This window comes from Platalea leucorodia (genome assembly GCF_965183815.1).
Source record: "Platalea leucorodia genome assembly, chromosome: 1".
NCBI classification, from domain to species: Eukaryota; Metazoa; Chordata; class Aves; order Pelecaniformes; family Threskiornithidae; genus Platalea; species Platalea leucorodia.
The window spans coordinates 165,490,730-165,504,777 of record NC_138823.1 but is presented as its reverse complement, the minus strand read 5'-3'; the positions used below and the strand labels follow the sequence as shown (position 1 = coordinate 165,504,777).

The following is a 14,048-nucleotide window of genomic DNA, read 5'->3' as shown; positions in this document are numbered from 1 at the left end:
ATGCAGGCGGGAGGCTGCAGAGCCCGGGGGGGGGGGGGGGGCGGAGAGGCAGGGTCGCGGCGGGGTTAATTAGCCCTGGCAGCAGTAATTAGCCCAGGGCTAATTGCGGGGCTGAACGGCGGCATCCCCCGCGCCCTGCCGATGCTCAGCCGTCCCGACGGGGTCCTAAGGATCGTGAGTGGGAGCAGTTTGGGACCGCGGGGCTTTAGGAGCCCCCCAAGAGCTCAAGGTTGGGCTTTGCACCCCGGCAGAAGGTGAGCAGCAGCCCAGGGCAGGGGAGTAACATCCCCTCCAGCACGGGTGGATGCTCTGGCTTGGATCCCCCCAAAGGTCCAGTTAGGAATTAGGGGGCACATCAGAGACCCCCATCCTGGGCGGCTGGCGCTCCCGAGCATCTCAGTGTTGGGATGGACAAACTCGCCGGGAAGAGCCCTTGATCAGGACCAGCTGAGCTGCCCCCAAACCCTGGCTCCTGGGTGGGTTTTGCAGCAGGGCTCAGCAGCAACCTCTCTCCTCGCACCTGAGTTGTGTCTCAGGGTTCAGCCCTCGGTGTTCCTGTCGTCTTCTCTCCAGCTACCAGCCGTCAAGCAAGCCCACAAAGCAGAGCTGCTGAGGACCAGCAGCAATTCAGGGTGTTTGAGGGGCAGGAGGGCAGCTGAGCTCTCACCCGTGGTTTTCTTCCCTTTCCCAGGTCTGGACCCCCCGCGCCGGCTGGGGCGGTAACCTGCCGCCATGGGGGTTAAAACGATGCTCCCCAGCTACGAACTGGGGTTTTACGCTCTCGCCGTGACGTGCGCCGTGCTGTACAGCGGCAGCGGGATCTTCGAAGCATCCAGAGGTAACGGCTCCCCGTCGCAGCCCTCCGAGGGGGCCCTGGGAGGGAGGGTGGACGGGAGGCGGCTGCTTTTACAGCTGTCGATACCAGCAGCAGATCCCTGGCTTTAATTTTTGCAGAGAACAGTTTGGGAATCCTTTGCAGGGATCAAAAAGGATTTTTGCCTTTTTCTTGGTTATCCCCTTGTCCCCGTTTCCATGGCTCAGAGCAAGCGGCTGTGGCACATCGCAGCTCTCCAGCCAGTGCCCAAAACGCTACCACCCTGCCTACACAGCTCCAGTTCCCAAATTTTTTGTCTGACAATTGCATGGGATCAGCCGGGGGTTCCTGGGATGTGGCACTGCACGCTTTGCTGGAAAGTTATGCCGAAAGAGTTGAGGTTCCTGATTCCTATGGCTGTCCGTGGGAATGAGGCTCTTTGGGGACGGGGTGTGTGAGCCCTGACGGCTCACCATCGCGGTGAGGAAGGCTCCCTGCCTTGCCGAAACCCGGGCCCCGTTTCCCAGAGCTGTTTCTCTCCCCGTAACTCTGGTTCTTTTGCAGACAGCATGAACAGAAAGGCCTTTCGGGACGGCATAAAGCCGGGCTGGCACTACTTCGGCAGGAAGATGGTAAGCGGAGGAAGGACTCAGCCTTTTCTAGCTACGGGTGACATGGTCGGTGCCGACCGCTGGAGGAGCAGAGGTGGTTTTTCTGCTGCTGACACACTTAAGTCCACGTGACTCCTATTTTTCTCCCTAAAGAACTAGTCAGGAAAATATCAGCCCTGCAGCGCCGTGGGTGCTCTGCTTTGTGTGCACCGAGACGAGCGACCTCTGCACATCTCTCCTGGGGTTTTATGACCAAAGCTAAAGTGCTCGGGAGCCCTTGGGTGGAAAATGGGAAGAAAAGGCTTTGAAAGTTGTGTGCTTTCCTCTCCAGATGGGTGTCGGGGTGGGGTGCGAGGGCTGAGGGCAGTAAGGCGCCCGGTGCTGCTCCCGCAGGACGTGGCTGATTTCGAGTGGGTGATGTGGTTCACCTCGTTCAGGAACGTCATCATCTTCACCCTCTCGGGACATGTCCTCTTCGGCAAGATCTGCTCCATGACGGTGCCACAGGTAAGCCAGGGATGTGGTGGGATGGATTGGAAAGGACCAGGGTGATCTGGGATCTGTGGAGGGGGCTTGGGGGATGTTCTAGGATGGGGGGGATGTTCTAGGATGGGGGGAGCAGGGTTGGGGCTTTCACCAAGCTGACCGTGGGTCCGGGCCACTCTCTTCTCACAGCACCGGGCCGTGGTGTACATGCTGTACGGGGTCCTGGCCGTGCTGAGCAGCATGGGGCTCGTCTACCTGATGATCATCCTCACCCACTGCCTTGTCCTCTACTCCGTTGCACTGGCCAAGCAGAAGTGGCTCTGCTATGTGGCCGGGCTTTGCTGTCTCGCCTCCTTCAAGATGGAGCCATTCAGCTCCTGGCAGGTAGGTGCTGTCTCGGACCACCCATCTGCTTCATTTCAGCCCACTTGTGTCCCTCCCCTTGGGTTTATCCCCAGGGAGGGCTCCTGGGGCACCCCCAAACCCTGGGTACTTCTCCTGCTATGTCAGAGCTCCCACAGGGTTTGAGAGGGAGGGGAGGGACTGTTGTGCCGCTGAGCTTGGGAATAATCCTACAGGGGCTGTGTCTTCTTTTGGTGGCTTCATACTGAGCCAGAGCTCAGGATACCTGAGTCCTTCTTGCTGCTCAGGCAACAGCCAGGCAAGACATGGTCTTACCCTGTGCCTCAGTTTCCCCACCTGTAACACAGTGCTGGGATGGGTTCAGTGACGCCTATGCCTATCTCTTAGGTCTCTGCCCAGTTAAAACTTTCTCTCACTGGTGGGTGTGGAGAAGCCCAGGCAGGACCCTGTAAAGCTATTCAGTTCCTCTGAAGGACAGTGCTGCCTGTCCTTGCCTGCTGCTGACCTCCTGAAATGCATTCCCCCCTCTCCATCAGGCTTGTGCTGGCTTTCCTTCACCTCCTGGGGAGGGTTATGTCCCCACGACCGGGTGACATTCCCAGCCCAGCCCAAACCCTGCGTGGCCCACAGCTGCTTGGTGAAGACATGGCCAAGAGGATCTACCACTTCCCGGCTCCCCCGGGATGCAGGAGCCAGCTGGGAAATCCAGCACCAGTTCTTCTCCTTCCAACAGCAAGGCTCATTAGCTCCAAGAACAATTGGTTTTGGAGCATAATTAAAGGCTTTGCCTGCTGCCCTGGCAGTGATGTCCTCCACAAAGTGAGGGAGGACAGAAGTGACACCACATTCCTGGTGCTAACTCTTTGTTTCTCATCCAGAGCGGGTTTGTAACGGGAGCTTTTGATCTTCAAGATGTCCTTTTCTATGGAGGAAGCGGCTTCACCATCATGCGCTGCATGAGCTTTGCGCTCGAGAGCTCTGAGAGGAAAGAGGGCATCTATTCCATCTTCGACCTCCTCAAGTACAACTTCTACATCCCCTTCTTCTTCTTCGGGCCTGTCATGACATTTGACCAGTTCCATGCCCAGGTGAGTGCTCCTGAGGCCGGGCTGGAAGAGGACCTCTCCTTGCGTTTATTTGCTTGGGTTTAGTGCCTACAAAAAAACACTGTTTGCCACTGTGGAGGTACAAACAGTTGTAGAGCTTCTCGTGGTCACATAGAGTCTATGGCTATAGTTCGGGCTGCACAACGATGCCGTGATTTTTGGGGGGAGGGCCATAAACTGATGGGTTTTTAACCTTCTCCCTTGGGTTTTGGGGTTTTTAACCTTTCCCTTTTGGGATCATCTCTGCTGATCGGCACAGGAGGGAAGACATTGCTGTGGTGAAAACACCATGCTGGGATGAGGAGGGGAGGGTTCAGCTCATGTCCTTGCTCACTGGGCACCTGCACTGCTCAGTGCCTCGGTTTCCCTGCACCGTCACCCCAGCAGCTCCACACTGTCCCACTGCGCAGTGCTGGGAGGCCACAGTGAGAGCCAGGCGTTGGTGCCCATCCACGGGACCTCTGCATGCTGGTGGCTGTGAGAGCAAGGGAAGTCTCATGTTTCCATCCAGCTGGTTTGCCCAAGGAGCATGAATTTCTAGAGATGGTCTGTGTTTCTTAAGATGAAATTATTTCTCTAGAAGTCTTCGCTATGAGGGTCATGAGGCACTGGAAGAGGTTGCCCGGAGAAGTTGTGGATGCTCCATCCCTGGAAGTGTTCAAGGCCAGGTTGGATGGGGCTTTGAGCAGCCTGGTCTAGTGGAAGATGATCTTTAAAGTCCCTTCCAACCCAAACCATTCTATGATTCTATGAAATATGTAAGATTGGGTGGAAGGCTGTGTTTCAGTAACCAGGGGCTTCCTCTGCTCCCCGTGAAATACCCTGGTGCCCCAAGTCTTTGCCTGTATCACACACAACCAAGGGGACTTTTTGAAGAGCAGACTCCAAACAGCACTGGAAAACATCAGCAGAAGCCTAGGCTGGGACCAGCTGACCTCTGTGGCTGTTTCACATCCAAAGATCAAGGAAGATGGCAGTGCTCTCTCCCTCCTCACTCCTCCCATCCCAACGTCCTTTTACACCAATGATCAACCTTGGTCATCAAGGTAAACTGGTACTGCTTGCTAAGGGAGGGACTTCTTGCTTGGTCAGCAATGGTGCTGGGAAGGATTGCCACCACCCCTTTCTTTCCTTTTAAAGAAGAACAGCTACATTGAATTTTTGGACCCCCGTTGACGTCTGGGTGCAGGAGCATTTTGGAAAAACATTTGTGAATTCGGAAGAAAAACCAGCCCAGGGTATGGGAGAGCAGCCAGAGCCTCCCTGGTGAGGAGGAGACCAAAGACCCACCCAGCCCAGCACCTTCTCTCCAATGTTGGGCTGGTAGTGGTTGCCTAAAAAAGGGTCTGCACAGGTCTTGTTTCCTCCAATGAGCAGGATGAACCCTGATCCAAGTCCTGCTCCTTGCTAGTTCGTTCACCTGAGGCATTAACAACCTCATGCTGCATGCTGAAAGGATGAGTGCAGGATTGAGATCCCTTGGGTGCTGCAGCATCTATTTAAAAGGACTTTTATAGCATTTGACTGTGAAAATCATGAGGTCAGCTCTGGTGTCCCCCATGAGGGATGCTCATGGTGCATCGAGTCCCCCAGCAGCCCATTCTCAGCAGATACGCACCAGGGGTGGCTAAGCCCCAGCTGGACTCTTCTCCCCCGGCTGCTGGAAGAAATGTTTCATCCTAAGGCTTCATCTTTCCAGTTGTGTCGAATCTGTTGGGCTGAAGTCCAGGCAAGCACGGCTCCAGCAGCTCCACTGTCCAAGCCCCTCCGGAGGGGGTGCAGTGCCCTGGGGTGCCCTCTTCACCCCATGTTCCTCTTCCTTCCTCAGTTTCCATCAGTCTTTCCGATGAGATGGGCAGCCCTGGCTTTGTCTAACACTGCAGCCAGGTGTCTATAAATCAGGGCATTAAACTGCTGGTGTCTCCAAGACCTGAACTCCCACCGCCCCTACAAGGCTTGATCTGAAGGGTCCTGGTCCTTTTGCTCAGCCACAAACCATGATGTTTATAGCCACTTAACGGGCAACCCTCCCCCCAGCCTGTTGCTTAAAACTCTTACACCAAAGGCACAGGGAGTAAGTCAGTCCCCAACCCCTTTCCCATGCCCCAGCCAGGGGTCCTGTCTTGGCCTGGCCACCACTGCCATCTCCTGGCTAGATACCCCCCTGCACTGCTGGAGCTGCAGCTAATTGCAGAGGTGAATTCCTAATTGCCCAACAGCAATTATGGGGGCAGGCAGATGGAGTCCCTTCCCCAGGGTGGGGTATATGGCCCAGTTAGGGAATGGAGTAATCTCTTTGCCTCCTACTGGTGCTATGTCCCGGTGGAGCCCTTCCACCCCATGTGTGATGGGAACTCATCTGTAGCAGGGCTTGGCCAGCCCCATTTGAGCTGAAAAGCATCTTCCTTACTAGGATCAAGGGAACAAATTCACTTCTGTAGGGCTGGAAGTGTGGGGGGCACAGCCCTGATCCCAAGGGGATGGTGCTGCTGCCACATGCAGGCATGAGGATGAGAGGAAACGGTCTCAAGTTGCGGCAAGAGACGTTTAGATTGGATATTAGGAAAAATTTCTTCACTGAAAGGGTTGTCAAGCATTGGACCAGGCTGCCCAGGGAAGTGGTTGAGTCCCTGGAGGTATTTAAAAGATGGGTAGATGTGGCACTTAGGGACATGATTTAGTGATAGACTTGGCAGTGTTAGATTACAGTTGGACTTGATGACCTTAAAGGTCTTTTCCAACCTAAATGATTCTATGATTCTATGAAATCTGTGTCCTCCCACACATCTCCATGCCAGAGCCTGTCCTCCCTCGGCTTCTCCTCCAGCTCAGGGTCCAGCAGCCTCTTTGTATCCTTAAAGCACTTGGCATACAACAGACATGAAAAAATCTAGCAAAGGCTTTAATTCTCGGGAATCATCTGGATTTGACGACAGGGCTGGGGTGGCAGCCTGCGGATTACGTTGGGAGAGCTCCCACCTCTTGCAAGGAATAAAGGGAAAGTAATAAACATAAGAGGATTTTGACTACAGCAGCAATTTTTACGGCGCTGCGGGGGAGTGAGGACATCAGTCTGCCCAGTGTAATCCTGAAAGCTTGCTCTGGTGATTTTTATATTACAATGGCCAGAGACACGACAGCTCCTGGAGGCAAAGCCCAGGCCCTGTTTGTACAAGACTCAGCAGAGACGAAATCCCCATCAATCAGGTCCCAACCAATTTGGGATAGCCCCTCAAGCAGCTCTTCCCCTCATATACAGCAGGTGTCTGCAGCAGAAGCTCCAGAGACCATCAGTCATCCTCCTTCTCCTCCCAAATGACCCTGGCCAAAAATACGCATCTGGCCCGGGCAGAGCTGTCAGGTGGGATTCCAGCCACCCTCTCCTGGGCATGCAGATGTCCTTCCCTACAGGTTGTGGCATCCTGTAAATGTGATGGGTACGGGCATTTGCTCCCCCTTAGTGACCTGTGCAAGGGGCCACCCTTAAGCAAAGTTGACTTTCTGAACACGTCCCTGCAGAGAGAGCATAAAACCTAGGTCCCTGGTTGGTATGGTTGTCACCCCACTGAGGGTCCCGTAGGTACAGCCAGGCCTGTCATTGCTGTGTCACGCTATGTGCCTGCTCTGCTGGAAACCCCAGCGATGGGAACAGCCTTTGCTAGGAGGGTGATCCAGGAGGCACGTTGCTGCCGTGCTCAGCACTGCGGCAGGGGTGTTGGAGGGATGCTGTGGGTGGGACGTGTCCGGCTCCCTGTGGTTCATGTGAGCTAGTCCCTTGGGTCTTCCTGAATCAGTGGAGATTTCAGCCACGTAGTCCATGGTGTGACATGGTGTCTAAAGGACAACATTGAATTTGGACCTTGAACATTTCTCCTGATGGAGGAACATGCTGCCCATCCTGTCGCTCAGCTCAGCCCTTTCCTGGTTTGCCATCCCGGCAGGTGAGCACTCGAGAGCTGAGACGCAAAGACGACGAGATGAGGAACATCCGGGTCCATGCCCTCCTCCACGTGGGGGCCATCATCGCTGTGGATATCTTCTTTCACTTCTTCTACATCCTCACCCTCCCTTCTGACCTGAAGTTCATGAACCGCCTCTCGGACTGGTCCTTGGGTGAGTGGCCATGCTTGGACACGCTCACACCTGTACTCAGCTTCAAGGCAGTGGTGAGTGATCCAGATCTCCATCCGTCTCCATTGAGAGGCCTCGTCTATGCCTATGTTGGACAGGTTTGGGTAAAGCCCCCCCTTCTTCCCACTGACAATGCACAGAGCTGGGGTCTGTCAGATGGCATTGGTTTGACACCCTCATAGGGTCCTGGAGTAAATTGTTTGGCTCGGGGTTTAAGAGGCTGAATACCAAGCCGTTCCTATTGCCTTTGTCTGGACTGGAAGGGAGCTCAGAACCTCCAAAAACCAACCCCGTGCTGTTGCAGGAGGCACATTGGTATCTCAGGTGCCTTCACAGGTGGCCACCCATTATGGGTGTTTGTGAGCCACTGAAATGGCCACAGGGCATAGGTTGTTCAGAGAGCAGTTCAGGGGAGTTGCAGCTGCTGTCTTCAACTACCTAAAGGAGGGTGGTAGAGAAGGTGGACTCTTCTTGGAGGCTGTCAGGGAAGAAGCAGGACACAGCAAACAAGGTGCAGCAAGGCAAAGTCGGATTGCATGTAAGGAATTTTTTTTTTTCTTAGACTGGTCAAACATTGAAACAGGGGCCCAGAGGCGATATAGATTCTCCAAAAACAGAGATATTCAATGCTTAAATGGACAAGGTTCAGAGAAACCTGATCTCCATTCGACATTGGCTGTGCTCTGAGCAGGGCTGGTCTAGGGACCTCCAGAAACCAAACTCCTGGGATGAGGAGTGGTAGCAGTGCTGGCATTCAGCTGGCAGCTGGATGGAGGATTTCAGCTGGCCAAATACACATCTGATGGCAGCATTTGAGATGCCATAGGGTATCTGACATCCACACGGGGCTCGCACAGGGACGTCTCTCCAGAGTGGGAGCTGGAGGCCAGGAGAAAATCCTAATGCAGCTAGAATGGCACTAGCATTGCTTTAGGGTGTCCTAAGAGACCTGGGGGGACTGACCAAGCATGTGTGTTACTCCAGAGGGAGCTGAGCTCCTCTGCAGGCTCTGCTGACTGTATCGACCAGATCTGCCTTGTCCACAGTGGGAGCTCAGGCATGGCTCACATCGAGGCCCTTAATCTGTGTGGCCCTTAATCTGTGAGCTGAATCCCACCAAGATGGGGGCATTTTAACTTCTGTTTGCACAGGAATTTGAAATCTTTGGTGTTTTTTCCTGCAAGGGTTGTTTCCAGTGTCAGACACCTCTCCAAGACAGAGGTTCTGGCCCTGGCTCTGCCATAGCATCAATGGCCACAAGGAGCTGGGACAGGGTGCATTTCAATGAAGGTCACAATAAAACCTCAGAGGTCAAGAATGGTGATGTTTGTCATAGGTTAACAAGCCTTAGAGGGGAGAAAAGATCTTGTGCTCGAAGAAATGAGATCTGTATGAGTTTCTTGGACTACCAAGACCAATAAACAGTTTGCTCCCAAATACCCCAAAAAGATATTGTCCTTTGGTTCAAGCTTCTTAAAAAGCTACTTAGCTTTAAAAGCTTTGCTGGTCCAAGACAGCATTAGAGTGTCCTCTTGATGTTTGTTGCAATAGACTGCATGCTCTCATGGGACATGATGTCCTGAAGGCGATACATCCCTCTTCACGTGTTTGACTCTCATTTTTGCTCCAGCTGGCTTGGCCTACTCCAATTTGGTGTACGACTGGGTGAAAGCTGCTGTCATGTTTGGGGTCATCAACACCATCGCCAGACTGGACCACTTGGACCCACCCCAGCCCCCGAAATGCATCACCATGCTCTACGTCTTCGCGGAAACGTGAGTAGCCCACGTGCATCGATGAAGAGAGACGGCATGTTTGATCTGAATGAAACGTGCATGGGGGTGAGGAGGTCTGGGCTGTGCTTCTGAGCAGCTGGCCTATAAGTTGGAGACTACCTACATTGAACAGTCTATACTGGACCTATAGTCTAGACCTGGCCATAGCTCAGGGAAATATTCTTGGGGAGGAAGCAGTAGGTAAGGAGAGAGGTTGCAACCACATCAATAGTGGGACTTGTTCAAGGAAGGAGCACGGAGAACTGCTGTGAACAAGGTTCAAGATGTATCTTGCCAGGGGACTGGGTGCCTTCTCTGGCTGACTGCTGCGTGGAAGGGTGTCATTGCACTGCGTGTTTTAACGTGCTTTTTATCATCTGCATTTTAGGCATTTTGACAGAGGGATTAATGACTGGCTCTGCAAGTAAGTGTCTAATCAACCATCTCTGGTCTGGTTCAGGGTCTTCTCTTTCATCACAGAACAATGAAGCATTAAATGCTGTTCATCCCAAAGCTGAGGTGTCCTCTCTTCTGGGTGATTCCTACTATGGCATGGAGTCATATTTGGTCTGTTTATCCCTCAGACCATTGAATTAATCACCACAAAGTGCAACAGCCCTCTCCAAAGTTGCGAATAAGAGAGTCCTGTCCCCAAAATCCCTTTAAGTCTGGTGGGTTTAGTGTTCCCTCGAGGGAGGAAGACACAGGTTCATGTTCCAGCAGGAGGAAAGGGGAATTGAGCTCAGATCTACCATATCCTGGGTAACAAGGATGGCCTGAGCTCCATCTACATCTCCCTCAGCCCTTCAGCTCTCTTCAGCCATAAGTACACACCAGCAAACCTGTACTGAAGGTGGTGGCTGCTCTGTGATGAAATCCTGAGAGCCTGCAGCTCCGCAGATCCCCATGTTTTATCAACCCTTTACCTGCAAGAGGGGGAAAGGGCGGTATTTTGTCCTTAAGGAGCTATAGGTTTGTGAGGAACACAAGCCACAAGCAGCTGGACTGTAGCAAAAATCAGTTTATTGCTAGAATGTGTCAGCCAAAACATCCTTCCTTTCTCACTGGGGTGCTCTAGATTGACCTGCCTGTGCGGAGCTTGTGGTGGGTGAGTGTGGGAGAAGGGACTCCAGAGGGGTGTCCTTGACTGTGAGGAGCACTGATCACTTCCTTGGCCGTTAGGTATGTCTATGACCACATTGGAGAGAACCATGACAACATCATGAAGGAGCTCATGGCCACCATTGCCACCTTTGCCGTCACCACCCTGTGGCTGGGGCCCTGTGAGATTGTTTACATCTGGTCTGTATTCAACTGCTTTGGCCTCAACTTTGAGCTCTGGGTGCAGAAGTTCTTCCAGCAGGAGCCTTTTGCCAAACTGGAGGTGAGGAGTTGGGCTGCAGGTGGATGGGGGAAGATCAATGGGTCTCGGACCAAACTCTGCTGCTGGAAAATATCCATGACTGTATGGGGCTCAAACTTGGTTATAGAAGCCAGATCCATTTTCAGCTGAGACTGAAGAGCAACATGCCTGATGATGCCGTGCAGCTCCATGTCCAAGCCTCCTGCCTGGAGACCTGAAGCTCTCTCCTGTGGTCTATAGCATCCTTGTGATCAGCTACTCAGCTGTGCAAGGGAAGCACAGTCCTGGTGCTCTGTATCCCTTCATTTTATGCACTGTGTCACCCACCCAGAGCAAATTCCCACCCAACGCTATGATGCTTCATGGGAAATTTAGGTTGGGTGTGGAGCTTTCAGAGGGAAAACGGAGGTCCAAGAAAACCAGGAATGCAGCCCCAATGAGGCATGTCCAATGCAGACCAATGAGGTCTGTCCATAGGGAAATGTTTATACATTTCCATACGGAAATCATTTGTTCTCCTTGTTCTGCAAGACATCTTGGCATTCTGAGTGGTTTTGATTTGATTTCTGATAAAAGCAAATGTTTAGGTACTAGAATGAATTCTTTTCCAACCACTCCAAAGCTTAGTGCCCTGTCTCTGGGACCAAGGTGCCTCGGACACATGTTGGAAGAAAAACTTAGGAAACTCCATCCTGCAAACAGTTATGTTCCTTATTTGTTTTGCCTGACCTAAAGTCTGGAGGTCCTAAACTGGTCCAGTAAAGACCCTTTTTGAATAAAAACTTTGGAGAGCAATCCTTCCATTTGCTCTCCTTGTTGAACTTCTAATCAGATTATAGCACTCGCAGGCACTGCAATCTCCTTCCCTGCGGCACTGCAATTCTCAGCCCTAAGTGGCCTGGGGATTCATTGTGCTCTTTGAAGATTGCCATAAACCACTTCCCCGCTCCACGCGCAGCAGCTGCCCCTGAGGATTATGTGCCGGTGACAATTTCATTCTGCTGCTGTCACTAGTTTTCAGCTCTTTTTTTTTCTTTTTTTTTTTTTTTTTTAATTCCTAAGAAACAATTTCTACCAGGGGCTGGGAGTGATTTGCACATAGGGCTAATAATAATCCTGGTATACAACAGCATTCATCTGCCTTGAGGAACGACTTACCCAAGGCAACAGATGAAGAAAGCAATACTCAGCCATTACAATTAGCATGAAACCATGTATAACATCTTGCCCCTACCCATGGGACCTTGAAACACCAGTCCAGAGTCCCAAATGCACGTGAGTCTAGCAGCAGAGCAGAAGTTTTACCTTGCCCTTATGTTCCTTCATTCCAGAGACACTAAAGGCTGCTCTAATTTTTGCCTACCCCTCTGCGATCCCAGCTGGAGTTTGGCTGGAGTTGGACCAGTGCATCCCCTTTCTTTACAGCCCCATTTTTCCTCACTCTCTGCTCTTCTTCCCTCCACAGGCCAAAATGTCAGCAGCCATGTCTCGGCGGATTAGGGCAGTTTTTGGGGCGGCAAATTTCTGGGCCATCATCCTCTACAACATCCTAGCCCTCAACAGCCTGGAGTTTGCACTGCTCGTCACCAAGAGACTCCTTCTGACGGGTAAGATGCTACCAACCTTCCCCATCGAGGCACCCTTGTCTTGATGGGGGGACACTCATAGGGCAGCTGAGGACTGGGACTTCCAAGTCCTCTTGGTGGCCTGGCCATTGGCTTGTTAGGTGGCTGCTCCCAATGTTCGTAATTATTGTTCAAAAGGTGCAGGAAGCTCTTTCTTAGCTCCCATCCTTCTCGCGTGAGCTTTCCAGGGTATGAGCTGCCTTCCAGGTGTGCTTGTACAGCTCCTAGCACAGCCTGACGCTGTGATTTAGACTCCTTTCAGCAACACAAAGGTCACATTCGCCCCACCAAGGTGGGCTGTGAAATGGTCCCCTTGCTGGAGAAAGGGATTTACTTGTCCTTCCTCATCTCCTTTTGCTTTAGCAGTTACTCCTGCGTCAACCTGAAGGTGACAGGTACAAATCCTCATCCTAGGCTCCTAATGAACAGTCTTATCTGTACGTTTCAATCAGTGGATGGTGGCACTATTTTGAAGTCTTGAGCAGCCCAGGGTATAAATAGCCACCAGGAGCCCGCGTCCTCCAGCCCTCTCTGGGACGGGGCTGGCGTAGGAAATGGATAATGTGACGCTCTGGGCTCAGTGTGCCAGAAGTGCCTGCCCGCTGAGCTGGCTGGCTTTTGCCGGTTGCATTATTCATTTCAGAGGTCCTATTTTAGCAGGTACAAAGCCTGTGTCTCCCCTCTGCTGTGGATACCAGACTCATGGTTACAAATGCCGTCAGACCCTTTTTATGTGGAGGGAGAGCTCCCGGCTCTCAGTCACTTACCTAGGTGACAAAAACGTGTGTTTCCTGGGTGCACACTGTGTCCCCACTAGGTACAGGACAAGGCTGGGGTTGGTCCTCAGCATCAGCGGGGCACAAAGCTTCCAGAAGGTCACAGTGCTGAACAACAATGGGCACGGGCAGGTTGAATGGGCAGAAGGTCAACCACCAAGTCTGAACTTGGGGGATTGAAGGCGTTTTGGAGGTAAGGGAGTGCTCAAAGCCACTCCAGCATGTTCCCACGTCAACTGCAGTCCATGATGCCTTGGTGGGCTCAGGCACCGCTTCATCTAAAAATCTGATCCTGGGAATTTCTCTCTTCTCTCGGTGGAGCTGAGGACTGGATCCAAAATGGAAAATGTCATTGGCCATTATGAACTTGTGGGACCTCCCAAGCCCATCTGAGAGGCAGCAGTGCTGGAGAAGAGCTGGCCCTGTTAGGCAAGCAGCTACACCAAGATGACCATGTCTCCCTCCATCTTCTAGGTTTCCCTGTCAGCACCTTGTCCATCTGGTTCATCACATACTGTGGTGTGCAGCTGATCAAAGAGCGTGAGCGCATCCTGGCCATCGAGGAGGAGAAGTGTGATAAAGCAAAGGTGGAGTAGAGGGAGGCATTGGCAGGCTTGTCCCAAAGCCTCGTCTCCCCTCCAGCTGCCGCTGCCAGGCCAGCCGCTGGCAGGGGCTCTCCAAGCACTCCTGACAATCGGACTGCTGTAGCTCACCCACGCAGAAGTCACCTGGAATGCGCAAGTCACCCTCTTGCTGCAGGAAAGATTTTCTGTAAGACACAGTGGGCATTTCTCAGGCTCCCCATGTGTGGCAGACTGCTGAGGCAGGCTCCCAGGACATTTCTTTAATGCCAGCAAGAGCCATCCCCATCATTTTTCTGACCCTCTGACATTGTGCAGGCCTTGACATTTCACCCCCTGCTTCCCATAACACTCGGTCCACCAGCACTCAGCTTTCCTGCAGGACCTGTAGCCCCTGTCTCCCAGAGGAGACTCTCC

The 14,048-nt window shown here is 52.6% G+C and overlaps 1 protein-coding gene across 1 annotated transcript; it reads left to right on the top strand.

Moving 5' to 3' along the window:
- Window positions 1-732: 732 nt before the first annotated feature.
- Window positions 733-13,646, top strand: HHATL (hedgehog acyltransferase like; the record flags this gene model as incomplete). The annotated part of the gene is made up of 11 exons (XM_082309472.1): window positions 733-838; window positions 1,379-1,446; window positions 1,819-1,932; window positions 2,101-2,295; window positions 3,153-3,362; window positions 7,322-7,493; window positions 9,142-9,286; window positions 9,675-9,710; window positions 10,469-10,670; window positions 12,115-12,256; window positions 13,525-13,646. 11 exons carry the CDS (start codon window positions 733-735, stop codon window positions 13,644-13,646), a joined length of 1,512 nt encoding a protein of 503 aa, XP_082165598.1.
- Between the last annotated feature and the right edge of the window lie 402 nt (window positions 13,647-14,048).